At 40.7% G+C, this 19,571-nt stretch overlaps 1 protein-coding gene across 3 annotated transcripts in view; it reads right to left on the bottom strand.

Moving 5' to 3' along the window:
* ANO6 (anoctamin 6) overlaps nt 1-19,571 on the bottom strand; it is a 302,301-nt gene that overhangs the window by 239,098 nt on the left and 43,632 nt on the right. For 2 of the 3 annotated variants that reach the window (XM_069764476.1, XM_069764474.1), the window contains exons 2-3: nt 8,150-8,232; nt 1,016-1,153 (exon numbers count right to left, since the gene is read on the bottom strand). In XM_069764476.1, coding sequence (XP_069620577.1) covers nt 1,016-1,153; nt 8,150-8,232 — 221 coding nt within the window. Of the gene's footprint in view, nt 1-1,015; nt 1,154-8,149; nt 8,233-11,665; nt 11,726-19,571 lie in introns of all 3 variants that reach the window. The other variant, XM_069764475.1, reaches the window with a different exon arrangement.

The raw sequence follows: 19,571 nt of genomic DNA, 5'->3' as shown, positions 1-19,571 counted from the left end.
TACTTAAAGGGGTTGTCCACTCGTAGGACAACCTTTGCCTAAACTAAATGTTTGGCCCATATAAAATAATAAAACCTATTCTCACCTCCCACGCAGGCTCCATTCCATCAGAGATGGCACTCGCGGTCCTGGGGCTGTGATGCGGTGAAATTACACATGATGCCCTGCGCCCAATCAGCCCCGACATCACTTTGGACATGTTCATTTAGATAGGAGGTGGAGACAGGGATGCCAGCGCTGATTGGACGCCGGGCATCACGTGTCATTTCACCGCATCACAGCCCGAGGACCGCGAGCACCGACACCGTGGGAATAGAGTCGGCACGAGAGGGAAGTATAGGTTTATTTATTTTATCGGAGCCGAACATTTAGTTTAAGAAAGGGTTGTCCTAGTAGTGGACAACCCTTGATAAAGTAGAATGGCCAGCAACATTGCCCTAACAAATCTGCGCTTGATGAAGTGACTGTGGTCCAACCATAACTACCAACAGGGAACCTCAGCACAGAAATAAACGATCCAGTGGATTCTACAGCACTGCAACTCTACTTACTTGCTATCTGGCTCTCTGCCAGAGAAGTCCTTAAAAAAAAATAAACATTTTTTCACGTTGATGGATCCAATAACCTTGACACAACTTAACCAGAATCATATTTTGCCACAGAATAATAATTAAAATATCTATTTTACCACACAGTGAATGCCATAATAACTAAACACAGCGCAACGAATGAATTGCTGTTTTTTCCAACAAAAAGAAAATTCTCATATATCCGCAGAAAAGTTAAAAAAAATAAAGTCTTACAGTGCTAAAAAGGGACATTTCAGTACAATTCTATATTATACAGAACCAAAACAAGGGACTAAAGCGAGATATTTATCCTGCTCTGGAAGTTTTCTTCATGATATTGATTCTTTCTTGCTGCCACGACCTGCACATGGCACTATGCGATGGCTTGAGGAGAGTGCCATATCTGCATTTCAGGGACAGTCCCAAATTCTAGAACATTTACGTACCTTCTGCTTTAGGAGAAGGTTCTTTTTTGTGTGCTTGATCTGCTCCTTTTGGAGCTCATCTTCATAAACTAAGATATAATCAATCCGCCGTTGATCATCATTGAAAAACAACGATTCTGAGTTTTGATTGAACTCAACCTGGGAAACGTAAAAATAAAATCAAAATATAAAACACTTAATCTCCAGGACAGCAAAAAGGATGATAAAAGTATGATGATATTATTTCTGTTACTAAATATCTAACATTATGCTGGAAAGACGCACTATTTTTCATAGGAGAAGCTACTAACCCCTACGAAACAGTCACACTAATGACAAAAACAGGAACTCACTACAAGGTTGGGAAAGTGATCACTTCCTGACCTTTTCACAGTAAAAATAAACTCTGTATTATTCATATTCTTCTGGTAGAAATGTAAAATACCAGTAAAAACGTTCGGATAGTAAATTCTGCATAAGGTAACAATGTGTGTTTTAGATTGGACCAAAGCTCTTGCTTCCTTTCATAGTATAATGCCGTAGCTGGCTGGGACTAGAGTAAAAACGCCAAAAGTCGCAATATTTTTGCTCAAATTCCAAGTTGCGCAAAAATATTGCAACTTATTAAGATGTTGTATGCCAGAATTCTGGTGTTAACACCTTAATAAATTGGCCCCATAATGTTTACATTGTGAATGGTTTAGGATCTGAGGTTGTGGTAATTTAGCGACAGAAATGACGGAAGTATAAGCATTTGTGTTTTGTGTGCCTCCCGCGCAGTAGATGATATTCTAATACTTTTCTCGAATATACATCATTAGCAAACCAAATGATCTTCATCATTGCAGCGACACAGCTTTTACTTTCATTTTAGCATAATGAGGGCAACATCCGGAAAGATTCTCTCATTCTCTAGAAGGTCACATACGTGTGAGGAGAAACTGCAACTGACTAGTAAATGCAGCCTTGTACTCCAAGCTTTACAGGATTTAGGGTGAACAGAAAAATTAGCCTTTTATTTATATTATCGAATCATTGGTATATAGCAGAGTTGGGCAAAGTGCAGCCCACAGACAGACAGCCAGGGGGGCTGAAAACAGTGGCCCACGGGCCGCACCAAGCTCTCTGCCGTGATTGCTATTCGCATCCTCAGGATGGATTGGTGGAGGACGGGGCCACCAGGGGAACGAAGTATGTGTATGGGATGTTTACATGTATATAGGAGGATATGTGGGGACTCATGCTGTATTTAGGAGGCCATGTGGGGGCTCATACTGTATATAAAAGTTGGCTATGTTTGAGCTCAAATATATAGGGAGGCTGTGTGGGGCTCATTCTACAGGTGCATCTCACAAAATTAGAATATCATAAAAAATGTTAATTTATTTCAGTTTTTCAATACAAAAAAGTGCAACTCATATGGTATATAGAGTCATTACAAACAAACAGAGTGATCTATTTCAAGTGGTTACTTCTGTTTATGTTTGATTATGGCCAATGAAAACCCAAAAGTCATTATCTCAGTAAATTAGAATACTTTATATCACCAACTTGAAAAAATGATTTTAAAATCCGTAATTTTGGCCTACTCAAAAGTATATTCAGTAAAAGCTCTCAATACTTGGTAGGGGCTCCTTTTGTATCAATTACTGCATCAATGTGGCATAGCGTGGAGGTGATCAGCATGTGGCACTGCGGAGGTGTTATGGAAGCCCAGGTTGCTTTGCTAGCAGCCTTCAGCTCATCTGCATTGATGGGTCTGTGAAGCATCCACAATCAATGATGGTTTCGGGAGCCATGTCATCTGCTGGTGTAGATCCACTGTGTTTTACCAAGACCAAAGTCAGCACAGCCATCGACCAGGAAATTTTAGAGAATTTTATGTTTCCCTCTGCCGACAAGTTTGTTGGAGACGGAAATTTCATTCTCCAGCAGGAATTGGCACCTGTCCACTCTGCCAAAAGTACCAATACCTGGTTTAAAAACAACAGTATCATTGTGCTTGATTGGCCAGCAAACTCGCCTGACCTTAACCCCACTTGAAATACATCACTCTGTTTCTAATGACTCTATATAATGAGTTTCACTTTTTGCATTGAAGAACTGAAATAAATTAACTTTTTGATGTGCAGAGACAGATATGTGATTGGTGGAGGCAGCTCAGCAACAGTTCCCTCCACCAATCACTATCCATCCATACAGAGGAGGAGGAGAATCGCTCTTCTCTCCCTCCTCAGCTTTAGGCTATGTGCACGCTTCCGGAATTGCCGCGGCAATTCCACAACTGTGCCGCCGGTAAAACGCATGCGGAATTGGCATGCGTTTTCCCGCTAAACACTAGCGTTTTACAAGCGAAATTAGCTTGCAGAATGCTAGCGTTTTACAAGTGATCTGTAGCATCGCTTGGAAAACTGATTGACAGGTTGATCACACTTGTCAAAACATAGTGTTTGACAAGTGTGACCAACTTTTAACTATTGATGCTGCCTATCTAATGTTAAAAATAATTAAAAAAAATAATAAATTGTGATATTCTCACCTTCCGGCATCCCCGGCAGTCTTCCCGCTCCTCGCTGTGCTCCCGTTCCCAACAATGCCTAGAGGCAATGACCTCAGATGACGTAGCGGTCTTGCAAGACCCACGTCATCACAGGTCATTGCCACAAAGCATCACTGGGAAAGGAAGCTTCGCAAGGAGCGGGAACACTGCGAGGGACGCCGGAAGGTGAGAATCTCACGAATAGTTTTTTTTTGTTTTTTTTTTTACAATTATATGGTTCCCAGGGCCTGGAGGAGAGTCTCCTCTCCTCCACCCTGGGTACCAACCGCACATGATCCGCTTACTTCCCGCATGGTGGGCATAGCCACATGTGGAAAGTAAGTGGATCAATGCATTCCTATGTGTGCGGAATCCCCGCGATTCCGCACAAGGAATGAACATGTTGCATTTTTTTCCAGAATGCGATTCCGCCGCGGAAAAAAACGCAACGTGCACAAAAATTGCGGATTGCATTCTAATAATAGGATGCTGTATGCGTTTTTTTTGTGGTTTTGTCGTGAAAAAACACAAAAAATCCTGAACGTGTGCACATAACCTTAGGCCTCTTTCACACATCTGTGTCTCTGGTACTTGTGGTGACAGTTTTCACTTGTACCGGAGACACTGACACACGTATACCCATTCACATGAAACGGCCTGTGCACATGCCAATGTGTTTCCACGGACAGTGTGTCCGTGTGCCCCACACAGACATGTCTGCTTTTTACTGCCAGCACGGGCAGCAAAACGTCCAGCACGCGTGCACATGGATAACACACATGGATGTCATCCATGTGACACGCATCGGCGCCGGGGAAGAAGCACTACAGTAAGCGCTGTTCTCTGCGCCGGGTGCTGAAGACAGCTCTCATCATTCTCCTCTGCTATGCCAGCGATCGGTGGGAGAAGAGGAAAATGATGAGATTTATATTCAAGTCAGAACAATGACAGCAGGTGGGGGCTTTTTGGACTATTACTCCCATCAACCTATGCCTGCTGCCGCTAATAACAGTGACAGCAGGAGTGGATAATGAGGATATTCCTCACTCACCACCTGCGATATAACTAAATGAATGAAAAACCCGACATAGTTTCCCACATATTTTCTATAACCAGCCAGGCAAAACTTACAGCTGGGGGCTGCAACCCTCAGATGTCAGCTTCAGCAAGGTTGGTTATCAAGAATAAGGGGGTCCCCATGTCTTATTTTTAATTATTTAAATAAAAAAAAAAAAAACACCATGGGATCCCCCCACCCCACTTTTGGCAACCAGCCGTGATAAAGCTCACAGCTGGAGGCTGATATTCTTAGGCTGGTAAGGGGCCAGGGATATTGCCCCCCTCCCCAGCCTAAAAATAGCAGCCCGCAGCTGCCCAGAAAAGGCGCATCTATTAGATGGCTCTTCCCACTTGCCCTATAGCGATGGCAAGTGGGGTTCATATTTGTGGAGTTAATGTCACCTTTGTATTGTCAGGTGACATCAAGCCCAAGGCTTAGTAATGGAGAGGTGTCTATAAGACACCTCTCCATCACTAATTCTACAGCTGTATTGTAAATAAAGACACAGCCAGAAAAAAAGTCCTTTAATTGAAAAAATGACACAGACTCCTTTAATAATCTCAATTAAATCATACTTACAACCTTGCCTAATTCCACAGAAGCCCTCGATCTCCTGTAATATAAGTAAAATAAAAAAACAACAATATACCATAACTGTCGGTTGTTCTGTCCCACGCCGTAATTCATGTCTGGGGGAGAAACAGTTTTGAACCTGGATGGTGCCAAGATGCGACCGTCCAGGCTGAAAACCACTGGTGAATGAGCTCCAGCAGTGACATCATCGAGGCCGGGCCAAGAGATCCATCTGTGCCTGTGCCGCATCCGCGGCCATTTTCCTGGAGACATCATGTAGAGGCAGGCGTGGATGGAGTTCTCGGATTTCCTCCATCTGCGCCTGCCCTGACTGAGAAGCCGGAAGCAGGACGCCGGACCAGGAAGAAGAATGGCAGCCACCATATGCCGCCGCTGCAGGGTCACCGCTCACTGCCGTACCACCACCGCTTGCACTTGAAATAGATCACTCTGTTTGTAATGACTTTATATAATATATGAGTTTCACTTTTTGTACTGAAGAACTGAAATAAATTAACTTTTTGATGATATTCTAAATTTGGGAAATGCACCTGTAAAACAGTCCCTTTACACTTTCCTCGATGAATACGTGGATGTGCACATTGCTATACACTTTACTCACCGGTATAGTAATAGAGAAACACGAGAAAAAACGAGCATTACTAGTTGCGCAATACAGTCCTAATCATTTCATGTAAAACAGATGAAAGTCCATATAATGTACACACTAATGTTCATTCACACCTTATTGGAAATAATGATAGCTAAAAAAAATGCTGGGGTCAATTTAAACCTGCCTTCAGTGTTCAAGATTTCTCTTTTTCTTTACATAGGAATATTCTAAATACAGAAAAGCAACAGAAAAATTGCTGATCCATTACATATGTTTTCATGACAAATTGAAACCAGATGCTTAAAATGCAAGCGGTATTCCCATCAACTACTATGATACTGATAGCCTCCCTCTAAGTCATCAATATCAGATTGTTGAGGGTCCAAAACACAGCCCCCCAAATGATCAGCTATTACTCCCAGGAAAGTGGATGTAAACAGTTAATGGTGTGACAGCAGTGGGGTTTCACTCCATAAAGAAGCCGCTCCTGGGTACTGCAGCCCAGCTCCTCTTGCTCTCCGCACACTATTTACATCCAACTGGTGGTGGGGCTGTTCTTTGGGGTTGCCAGATGTCGGCTCTGAACCAGTCTGTTATTGATGACCTATCAAAAGGATAGACCATCATTATCAGTGAAAAATCCTTTTAAGTAAGTATGCCATATCCACAGTAGCAAATCCAACCTCACAGATAAGTATAAAAAGCCTTAGTTAAGTGAAATTGTAGGCTATTATAAAAAGAGGATGTATCATCTCAGTAAATTAACAAATGTGCAAAGTGCTTGTAAAAACAAACAACTTTGTAATTTGCCTCTTAGTAAAGTTCCTCTAGTTTACAAGCTTATCGTTAAGGTTACAGGACACCTCAGTGGTGGCCAGTTTCCTAGGCAAAGAGAGCACGTTTGTAAGCGGTTTGCCATGGAGTTAGTCAGATCGCTGGATCCAGCCAGCTTCAGGTTTCCTGCACTCCTCTGATGCTACAGATGTAAAGCTACCTCTGCAAGCAGGATCAAAGAGCGACTAGCTCATACTGACAGCTCAGCCATGCCACTGGCCAAGCTGTCAATCAGCAGGAGCAGAAGCAGGAAGACACATCGCAGAGGAGGAGAGGTGCGCTCCTGAAGATTGAAAATGAGTCAACAACCCCTATAAACAGGCAGGCTCTGGAATTACACAATATCTATTTATATAATTGCCTTGCAATGTTTTCATTTCCTGTTCTGTCCAGATGTCACTGTATCCCAGAATTCCAAGTGAAGACAGTTCACCGACTGCCATATTGGGACACTCTATACGCTGTACGCATCACACACTCACGTACACTCTTCCGCGGTACCACCAGTGGAACACCGTCACGAACACACAGCCACCGGGATCAGCCGAATGATTCAGTGACTGCCACCATCTTTGTACAGGAGGAGTGCCTGCGCAGTTTTAATGTGACCACCGCTATCTGTCTGCACAAACATGGCGGCGGTCTTATTTACTGCGCCTGCGTAAATTACGCGCAGGTGCAGTGAATAATTCGGCTGATCCCGGCGGCAGATGCCCGACATGTCTACAGGCAGAGGAAGCCTAAAGGGGTTTTCCCACGAATGAAATTTCATTTTAAAAATTGACTGTGTCTGACCGTGTACGGAGCATACCACATCTCCTGGGCAGGGGAGGAAGCAAAATATAATACTGACATTACACAGGGGATTACAGTGGATTCATTTTGTGAAGTAAAATATTTCACTGACTGTTTTTAAAAAATATTTTACTTCACAAAATGTATCCTCTGCGATCTCCTGCTGTAATGTCGGTATTGTCTTTTGCTTCCTCCCGTGACCAGGGGCTGTGGTATGTTCTGTACATGGTCAGACACCGATCATTTTTAAAATTAACTTTTGTTCGTGGGAAATCACCATTAAAAAGCAAATATCAACGCCAACATGGCTCCTCCTAAAAAGTATGCCAATGAAAATGAAAGGAAAGCAGCAAAGGCACAATGTCGAAGACGACAAAGGGCAACTGAGACTCTTGAAGAGCAAAAGCGTCGCTGGGAAAAAAACAATGCATATAAGAGTAGGCGTCAAGCACATGAGTCCCCTGATGCAAAAGTCATTAGATTATCACAGGATGTCATTAGGCAACAACAGAGCTGCATGCCTGCCCACATCGTAACATTACCGCCCTCCCGATGTGATAGCATCGGGCCTCCATTTAGTAGACTAATGATTACTAATACAGTCCACTGTTTGAAGCTTTCTAGGTGAATGGTATCACTAATACACAAGTCTAACAAAACACATTACTAATGTTTAATTACATCATTAGAGAAGTATTGTATTGTTCAGAGTCTGTGCTACTTCCAAATGCATGGATTTACCATTTCTGCAGTATTAACTCTGGGTACATCATCTTGCATGGTTCCATAGGTTGGTAATATCGTTTGCTCCATTTCTTCAGTTACTAAAATAAAAGTAAAACTTGTTAAACAAGAAATACATATTTTCAAAAGACACCGATGCACTTGGTATGTGGTTCACTCATGACTAGCATGCTCCTATTTGACAATCATAGCATGTTCCTGCCATGTTGCAAAACTTCTATAAAAGGTATCCTTGCATACATATTAGTCCTTATAACCTAAACAACATACTGTAGGTCACATCCAGTATAGAACTATATATACTCAAAGCCAAAACAAGTAAATTGATGGCACATGGAGTGTAAGAAAAACAATAATTTTATTCACAGAAAAAATCCATACAAAATCATGTCAATGTGTACAGGTACCTCAGAATTGAAACTAGAGACAAGGGGCAACAGTAAAAGCCATAAGGCAGCTATAATAAATCCAATAAACACTACATGGCATCAATGATACTCACTGCAGCTTTGTATAAATTAACGATGATCGAAGCAATGTAAATCTTTAGTGCAATTAGATAGTAGTCCAAGTTGTCACTATCACAACCTTGGCAACAATAGCTAATGTGAGACTGCTAATCATAATCATCTACTAAGAGATAAATATCATGAGACCATGAAACTGTGTGCATGTGATTAGTATAATACCTGTAGTGTGCCCAAGCTCCTGTGGCTTCCCACCCCGACGCGCGTTTCGCCTATTCTTCTTCCGGGGGTGCCCGGAGCTTGGGCACGCTACAGGTATTATACTACTCCTATCCCAAGTTATGTAAAAATAAGTCTTCACTGAATACAGATTTTACATGGGAATTAATAATTTTCCAAATTAATGATCAATCCTGAAAGAGAAAGAAGCAGATTTCGCTGATAAAGATATATTGGAATGTTTCTTATTTTTAAGTGTATTATTGATTTGTGAAAATTAAAACGATTACTCTTTAATTTCTGGAAAACAAAAGGATCGGAGAGTCTAGAATCTGAGGTTATGGAGCCTTCACTCATCCAACATTAGTTTTCACAAGCAGAATGGAGAGGCACCTTAACACACTAGGCTGCCATCTCATGTTAGTCTAAAGTGTATGGGGCCTTTAGGAGAAGTTCTCAAAATCTAAAATCAGTGGTCTGACATTCCGCACCCCCACATCTGATGTTTGCAGCCGATTCACTGCTGAAATGACTAATCTCGGGAACAGCAACATCATAGTGTAAAGGCGTTGTGTTGGCTCTAAACACCGCGTATTCTTTGCAGGTGACATGGTGGGTGTAAGTACACAGAATAGAGCAGGAACAGCACAACGTCGTACACTGGGCAGTGGCCACTCTCGGGTGCTGCTGCTCCGCTCCTATTGAAGTGAATCAGAAGCGAGAAGCTAACCTTATTGATCAATATCTAAAGTCATAGAAAACCCTTAATCTGCAAGGCAGCCCTCGCTAACAGGTTTGTAAGGATATGTCAGTTACCATCCAAATCTTTTTCAACCTACAGGTATTAATAATCTTAAATGTAAGATTTTTTTAGACAAAAGGATCCTTAGGTGCCACTTATTCTGTTAACTGACTTAACATATCTTATTACGTCTCAAGTAAAGCAATTAAAATGGTTTCACTTAAAGTACAATACCAAAATGGCACACAGAGAAATATAACAAGTGACATACATACTGTTCATAAAGTTGCAAAATCAATTTAAAGGTACGTTCACACAGAGGTTTGTACAGCAGCACTCTAAACTTTAGTCATAATTATGCTGTGCACATTGCAAGTATTAAAATACATTTGTTTTCTTTTTTCACTTGGTAAGAACGCCAATAAGGCGTTGAAACACATTATATTAATAAATCTTTTCATCATCAAAATTCTTGAAGAATTTACTTACTCCAGCAGTGCCGCCCACCTAACGTGTTTTACCCAACTGGATACAGAAATTGTGCCTTCCTCCATTCTCAGCATCTTTCTGCTCCTCTCCTGTACCACGAGACCAAGTTCTGAACAGCCGGTTTACACAGCTTCTTTTGTGTGGACTGGAACTCACATTCCAAATGCAAAACTCACATTGATATCCTCATAGTTATACATTGTTATAAGCCACTCCAGGTCCACACTGAAGACCACACGCCAGGTCCACACTGAAGACCACTCCAGGCCCACACTGAAGACCACTCCAGGCCCACACTGAAGACCACTCCAGGCCCACACTGAAGACCACTCCAGGCCCACACTGAAGACCACTCCAGGCCCACACTGAAGACCACTCCAGGCCCACACTGAAGACCACTCCAGGCCCACACTGAAGACCACTCCAGGCCCACACTGAAGACCACTCCAGGCCCACACTGAAGACCACTCCAGGCCCACACTGAAGACCACTACAGGTCCACACTGAAGACCACTACAGGTCCACACTGAAGACCACTACAGGTCCACACTGAAGACCAATACAGGTCCACACTGAAGACCACTACAGGTCCACACTGAAGACCACTACAGGTCCACACTGAAGAAAACACTGGTGATGACAGAAGGCTGTATTCATTATGTTTGATTCTTTTAATGTGCACAAGGAAATTCTGACTAATAGGGTACATAAACTCTCAAGTTGGAAAACGGACATAAAATTTGCAACTAAATTTGTGACAGATGTAGAGGTTGGTGCACAGGATTCTGCAGTGGATTTTCAGTCTAAACTTCAACAGTTCTCTGCACAAATCAGTTGGGTGAGGAAACAGTAGGGGAAAAATCTGCAACAGTATGAACGACAGCATAGATTCCTTTAGTTTGCAATGAAAAGGCATTTGGTCTGTTTCTCTTTTGGACGTCAGCCCCCAATATATGCACAAAACAGAAAAAAAAAAAAACTGATGATGTAACGTTATAATGCAACTTGTGTGTGCAGCAGTACATTAATATGAAATTCATCGATACAGAAAAACAATAGGACAACTATTGTCACAAAAATCAGTACATCGTACATAGTAAACAGAAGAGATACAGAAACAAAAACACAAAAGAAACAAAATACTCCATACCTTAAGCACCACCCTGCTGCACAAAATGTAATCTATGCCAACAGAAAAAATGATAACAAAATTTGTTGTGTGAAGTCACACAAGTAATAAAAAGAGGTATCATATAGGATAGGGAGGCATCACTGGATCTTTTCATACTGGATAACAGGTGAATACTCTTACAAAGTTAACATTATGTTTGGCTATGCTGTTCAAAAGTTAGTTTATTCTTTTTCCTACTATTAGCAGATCTATAAGTATTCAACGGGGCTGCATAGCAGGTTTAAAATTGCCAAAATTCTACATTTATCATGTTGAAAAATTGATCTGGCTATTTATTTGTCTTCTTGAACAATACATTCCAGATTTATCCATACTTTTCGCACAAGTCTAGTCTATAGCAACACAATGGAAGCTGGCAAAAGCAATACAGAGAAAGTAATTTAATATACAGAATGAATACTTACATATTACATGGTTTTCCATGGCCCAGAGTGGAGTATTCCTGTAGTATTGTGCCTAGATTCCTATGAGGTATATAACAAAGTGCAGGGTGCTTGCATTATATCCTTTCTTCTATTGCAGCCACGTACAGTTACACCCTCAAGTGGAAATGCAAACATTTGTCATTCCATCTGTATAACCAAATATACTCCATTATGTGAGTTGGAGAAGAACATGTCCTACCATCTCCTGGAGGATACTCCTAATGCAATTTTTGCCTTTCTAATTGACGTTTATAAGGTTAGATTTTGTACCAGACAAGCAGCTCATACAATTACATCAAAATAGGAACCATAATTATGGAAAATTCAGCTGTCTTGTACGGTCTTTTCAAATTAATCTACTCAATGTATTTATACATTTATGCCCTTTAATTAGAAATGTTTAAAGTGGTTTACGCATGAACAAAGCAAATTTTAATCAATAGATCTTGAAATAATTAGAAGTTTCACAATTGGATGTGTAAAAAAAATGCTCCTGTGCAGAGATAATCTGCTATAAATGTGTTTTGAATCAGTGTGTTATCAGTGTATGGTCCGTGTGTCCATTTTTACTGTTAATATTTTGGATCAGTGTGTCCATTTTTACCATCAGTGTAATCCGTGTGTCCGTTTTTACCGTCAGTATACGGATTGTGTGTCCGTTTTTACTGTCAGTGTACGGATTGTGTGTCCATTTTTACCATCAGTGTACAGATTATGTGTCCATTTTTACTGTCAGTATACGGATTGTGGTCCATTTTTACTGTCAGTGTACGGATTGTGTGTCCATTTTTACTGTCAGTATACGGATTGTGTGTCCATTTTTACCATCAGTGTACAGATTATGTGTCCATTTTTACTGTCAGTATACGGATTGTGGTCCATTTTTACCATCAGTGTACGGATTGTGTGTCCATTTTTACCATCAGTACGGATTGTGTGTCCATTTTTACTGTCAGTGTACGGATTGTGTGTCCATTTTTACGGTCAGTGTACGGATTGTGTGTCACTTTTTACCATCAGTGTATGGATTGTGTGTCCATTTTTACCGTCAGTGTACGAATTGTGTGTCCATTTTTACCGTCAGTGTACGGATTGTCTGTCCGTTTTTAACGTCAGTGTCTGGATTGTGTGTCCGTTTTTACCAAAACTATCATCTGTGTGGTCGTTTTTACCATAAGTGTTTTTCTGGGATGGATAAACAAAGAAATAAATGGCAAAGCTTCTTTGCAATGTTAAACACATACAGCATACGATACCATCTGTGTGCTGTACGTGTTTTTCACGGACCCCTAGACTTGTATTGGCCCTTGACATGGCATAGGTTTAAATGGGTACGTGTGGGATCCATGAATAAAACAGATGACACTCGTACTGGAAACACAGAAGTGTGAAGGAGGCCTTAAGCTGCATTTACGCTGCAGTATAATCATGAACAAGTGTTGATAAAAACTCTCGTGGCCTAACAGCCGCAGGAAAAGCCGTTGATGTTAATATTATGGGAAGGAGCCAATAGCCATACAAGTTCCCTGGCTATTAATACCAGCTCACAGCTGTTTGCTTAGCCTTTACTGGCTAGTTTACAGGGGGACCCCAGAAAAAAATTGACATAGGGTCCCCCTATAAAATATAACCAGTAAAGGCTAGGCAGACAACTGCGGGCTGATATTAATAGCCTAGGAAGGGGCCATGGATATTGCGGGAGCGATTAATTCCTGTCAGTGTACATATTAGATCGCCGTGGGACACTCGGGATTACGTGGACTACGGCGGACAGGTGATTACATGGTGGTTTGTTTTACATTATTTCTAGGAGACGAGAGGGTCGGGGATTTGGTGTTAGGAGAGTATAATGGGTTTTTATTTTTATTTGAATGTGTATGTAACTATTTTACTTTTTTCCCAACTGTGAGCACAGGCACTGGCAGATGAGACTAAGTCTCCTATCAGCGGCACCTCCTGTCACTTATCAGCGACAACAGACATAGCCCGATGGGAGCAGTAGTCTCATCAGCCCAAAACAGCTGACCTGCGGTAAGCTTTTTATGACAGTGTGGGAAACACCAAAGGAAGCTGGTAAAAATCAAAACTCAGCAAATCCGCAAACATTTTTATACCTGTGTTTTTGCTGCGGATTTGATTGACTCAGTTGAAGTCAATGGGTGAAAAATGCTGCAGAAACGCACAAAGAATTGACATGCTGCAGAAAAAAAATGAACTGCAAATACTCAAGGAAAATAACTGATCATGTGCACAACACTTCAAGATTGTCATTTAATTAGCTTGTATAAGGATTCCATAGCGTTTTTTGGCCCAATTTCGCATGGAGAAAATGCATAAAAAAATGCACCATGTGCACATAGCCTTACCATACCTGTATGCCACATAGCTGCGGTGTAGACGCTGAGAAAGGTCGCTTTAATGCTATATGTTAATGATTTCTTCCAAGCTAAAGGGCGTGTGGTGTCTGGAAGAAATCCCTGCCTCCTGACTTCATTATAATGGCACCCACACTCCCCGGAGCCTGGAAAAAATCATTAATATGTAACATTAAAACTGCTTTTCTCAACATCTACACCACAGGTATGAGGCATATAGGTAAGTCTGGTTTAACCATTCTATTACCTGTATGCCCTTCACTAATAGCTTACATTTGTCCAGGGGGTGATCGTAATTGTTTATATATTTATATTTCAGAATAAATTAAAAAAGAAAAACTAAACGGTATATTCAAATTTAGTGTGAAAAATCACAAATGACAGCTATTGAGCTGATGCAAATTATCCTTCAGTATTGTAGTGCCACCTGCCCGTCATATAATCCCGATGGAAGAGCAGGCAGAGACTAATAATAATTTCAAATCTGCAAATAGTTTAGTTCTAGCTCTAGATTTAATTATTAAAAAGGCATTAACTTCCTTAATTGGTGGAGAAAGATAGAACTTGATGGACCTACAGTGGGTACAGAAAGTAGTCAGAACCCTTTAAATTTTTCACTGTTTCATTACAGTCATTTGGTAAATTCAAAAAAGTTCATTTTTTCACATTAATGTACACTCTGTACCCCATCTTAACTGAAAAAAGCAGAAATGTAGACATTTTTGCAAATTTAATAAGAAAAACTGAAATATCACATGTCATAAGTATCCAGACCCTTTGCTCAGACACTCATATTTAAGTCACATGCTGTCCATTTCCTTGTGATCCTCCTTGAGATGGTTCTACTCCTTCATTGGCGTCCAGCTGTGTTTAATTAAACTGATAGGACTTGATTTGGAAAGGCACACACCTGTATATAAAAGACCTCACAGCTCACAGTGCATGTCAGACCAAATAAGAATCATGAGGTCAAAGGAACTGGCCAAGCAGCTCAGAGACAGAATTGTGGCAAGGTACAGATCTGGCCAAAGTTACAACAGAATTTCTGCCGTACTCAAGGTTCCTAAGAGCACAGTGGCCACCATAATCCTTAAATGGAAGAAGTTTGGGACCACCAGAAGTCTTCCTAGACCTGGCTGTCCAGCCAAACTGAGCAATTGTGGGAGAAGAGCCTTGGTGAGAGAGGTAAAGAAGAATCCCAAGATCACTGTGGCTGAGCTCCAGAGATGCAGTAGGGAGATGGGAGAAAGTTGCACAAAGTCAACAATCACTGCAGCCCTCCACCAGATGTGCCTTTATGGCAGAGTGGCCCGACGCAAGCCTCTCCTCAGTGCAAGACATATCAAAGCCCGCATAGAGTTTGCTAAAAAACACATGAAGGACTCCCAGACTATGATAAATAAGATTCTCTGGTCTGATGAGACGAAGTTGGACCTTTTTGGTGATAATTCAAAGCGCTATGTGTGGAGAAAACCAGGCACTGCTCATTACCTGTCCAATACAATCCCAACAGTGAAATATGATGGTGGCAGCATCATGCTATGGGGGTGTTTTTCAGCTGCAGGGACAGGACGACTTGTTGTCATTGAAGGAAACATGAATGCGGTCAAGTACAGAGATGTCCTGGATGAAAACCTCTTCCAGAGTGCTCTGGACCTCAGACTTGGCCGAAGGTTCACCTTCCAACAAGACAATGACCATAAACACACAGCTAAAATAAAAAAGGAGTGGCTTCAGAACAATTCTGTGATCATCCTTGACTGGCCCAGCCAGAGCCCTGACCTAAACCCAATTGAGCATCTCTGGAGAGACCTGAAAATGGCTGTCCACCAACGTTCACCATCCAACCTGATGGAACTGGAGAGGATCTGCAAGGAAGAATGGCAGAGGATCTAATCTAGGTGTGAAAAACTTGTTGCATCATTCCCAAGAAGACTCATTGCTGTACTAGCTCGAAAGGGTGCTTCTACCCAATACTGAGCGATGGGTCTGAATACTTATGACCATGTGATATTTCAGTTTTTCTCTTTTAATAAATTTGCAAAAATTTCTACATTTCTGTTTTTTTCATTCAAGATGGGGTGCAGAGTGTACATTAATAAGAAAAAAAATGAACTTTTTTGAATTTACCAAATGGCTGCAATGAAACAAAGAGTGAAAAGTTATGTATGAATACTTTCCGTACCCACGGTCGTTAATTTTTCAACCTTTGTATTGTGAAAAAAGGTGACAGATCCCTTTACATAGTTACACTGCATACATTATTGAATAGATCTATTGGTGTACTTTGAAAATTAAAAGTCAGAATGGCTGTTTTAGCTTTTTTAAATATCTTATCCTAATTCTCATTTATTAGTCCAGCACTAACTTCTTATTTTAATATCAGGATTAGGCCACGTTCACATGTAAAATACTGACCAAATACTGAAGGTGTGAATGTGGCCCTATATAACCATTTTGACATGGCTTTACAGAGTTAGTACACCGGCCTCATTAAGTCTAAAGGCTCATTATAAAAGGAGGATAATCAGGAACGAGTATTCCTAATTATCAACCTTTTTAAATAGGCCAGCAATCACTTGCCAGACGAGAAAAACACTTGATTGTCAAATGAGATGATTTTTAAGCAGACATTAAAATCATTATTAACAGAATGGGAAAAAGAGAAAAGGATTTCCTTGAGCGATGAAACCAACGAAACCCAGCAAAAAACCTAAATACCTTATTGGCACTTGTGCAAAGACACCAGCCGACACCTGGATAGACAAACCAACGCGTTTCAGCAAGCAGCCTTAATCATGGTATGCATAGGTATCACAGGTAAGAGTTTTTAAAGAGAGTTAGAACACTTGGCACATGTGAGAAAATCAAGCAATTAACGGAACCTCCAAAAATTTACTCTTAGGAGTACAGAGCAAATAAATCATTAAAAATCCCCGTGAGAAAACAAAAAGAAAACGAAGTAGGAGAAAAAAATTAAAAAGAAAAAACAATTAACCCTCCGTCACATACAACTGATCTGACAGGCGCTTCTCTTTTACTTTCATTTCTCCTTCCTCACCAGATTGTGAGGAAACCCCCTCCCTCCAGGTAGTCTTCTGTCTCTTGAAGGTCTGTGAAACCTGATATCACAGTTGGATTTCAGAGCTTCAGGGGAGAGGATATAGCTGCACAGATCTCTCAGGCTCATTGTATGTGAATACGTCACATTCAGTAAGGTTGGTATTTTATGTTTTTATTCATCACAATAGTTTATTTAGCTTGTTTTATGAATATATAGCACAAAATGTGAGGATATTTCATAGAAATAAGGGAGATTTTATAAAAGAAAGTGTGCTGCTCAGGCATATACAGTAGTTCCCTAACATATTCCTTCTCTTGCTTCAGATTATCTGCTGAAATGGAGAGGAAAATGTACAATTTATCCAAACAACTTGATGTTGAGGAAGTAACAAACATGCTGTTAGATGATAGAGACCTCACACTGAATGAGGATTTAGGAGAGGAAAGTGAGATTGATTCTCATGATGAGGTGGAAGAATGTGTCCTGGATTCTGAAACAGAGCAAGATGGTGACAGTGGTGAGGATGAAGAAGTTGGATCATATTATATTGGAAAAGATAAAAATACTAAATGGAACAAGAAGCCATTCCAGAAAAAATGTAGGGAACCTTTAAACATTATTACTCACCTTCCTGCAGTAATAGGAACTGCACGTAATGCAAAAACTGCACTTGAATGCTGGAACTGTATATTTACAGATGACATTCTGGACTCTATTGTCAAATATACCAACCAATATATAGACATTATAAAGGACAAGTACATCTGCAACAGAACCATCAAGCCCACAGATGAAATAGAACTGCGTGCTTTTTTTGGATTACTGTACCTTGCAGGAGCTTATAGGGCAAATAGACAAAGTTTGGAGGAACTTTGGGGTAAAGATGGGGATGGAGTTGAAAAATTTAGCCTTGTTATGTCCATAAACAGATTCAAGATTCTAATTCGTTGCCTTCGGTTTGACGACAGAACTACCCAAACCGAACGCAAAACACATGACCGACTTGCTCCAATTCGTGATATATTTCAAAGATTTGTTGTAAACTGTAAACAAAGTTATTACCCTGGAGAAAATCTCACTATTGACGAAATGCTCCCTGGTTTTCGTGGTAGATGTGCCTTTCGTCAATATATTCCATCAAAGCCAAACAAATATGGGATAAAAATTTATGCCCTTGTTGATGCCAGTAAGACCTACACTTACAACCTGGAAGTTTATGCAGGAAAACAACCAGAAGGTCCTTACTGTGTGAGCAACAAACCCATTGATGTTGTAAAAAGACTGGCTGAACCCTTATTTGGATCGGGTCGCAATATTACAGCTGACAATTGGTTTACAAGTTGTGATCTGATTGATTATCTGAAAATTCAGAAGCTGTCATATGTGGGAACTGTAAGAAAAAACAAAAGGGAATTGCCGCCACAGTTTGTAAGTGTGAAAGAGAGACAACAGTACAGCAGTATGTTTGCATTCCATAATGGAAAGGCTTTAGTTTCCTATGTACCACATGCCAAAAAAATCGTACTTCTTCTATCAACACTTCATGATGATGCTGCCATCGATCCTGGGACTGGGGCAGAAAAAACCCCGGAGATAATTACATTTTACAATGCCACCAAAGGGGGTGTGGATACAGCAGATCAGATGTGCTCCACTTTCAACGTCAGCAGAAACATCAAACGCTGGCCAATGGTCATATTTTTTGCTATGTTGAATTTGGGTGGTATAAATTCACAAGTAATTTATCTTGAAAACAAGCTTGAACCACTCCGTAGACGATTGTATCTGAAAAAATTGGCCCATGAACTAGTACTTGGAGAGCTACGCAGGAGAAGCGTGAAAACAATCGGTATCCCCTCTCGCCTTCAAGTTCAGCTCAAAAGGTTCCGCCCAGAAGATGATGGTGAAAAGTCACCATCTGCACCACCTCACAAAAGAAGGAGATGCACCACCTGCCAAACGGAAAGCGGAACCAGAAGGCTTTCAAATTATGAATGTCTCAAATGTCATAAAGCAATTTGCCTGACACATGCAAAAATGGTGTGTAATTCTTGCTATTTGCTCTGCAAGTGTGACTTTTCTGGGGAAACCTCAGCATCTACTTCTGATTGAATATGTTTTTAATAGTACTTAAGGTACCTTAAAATTAAGTTTGTGTTCAAAAATTTTCTTTGTACATTTTTTTGAGAGAGTTGAACTGGGGACTATTTGGCGGGAGTTTTGAAAAGTTTGTATTTCATAGTTATTAGTTTTATGTTAAGTAAATGTTTTTTTTTGCAACTGATTATGTGTAGTCTCTTTTATTACATCCCTATGAAGGTCACTGATCACTTTTAGAGCACTGAAATTGCAAACATTAGATATTATAGGTATTTTTCCAGCAGGCGCCTGACAGGCACATTGTATGTGAACTCGTTAGTCCGAATATTGTATGTGACGGAGGGTT

This window comes from Ranitomeya imitator, chromosome 4 (assembly GCF_032444005.1).
Source record: "Ranitomeya imitator isolate aRanImi1 chromosome 4, aRanImi1.pri, whole genome shotgun sequence".
Lineage (NCBI taxonomy): Eukaryota > Metazoa > Chordata > Amphibia > Anura > Dendrobatidae > Ranitomeya > Ranitomeya imitator.
This window is presented reverse-complemented; position numbering and strand designations above follow the sequence as displayed.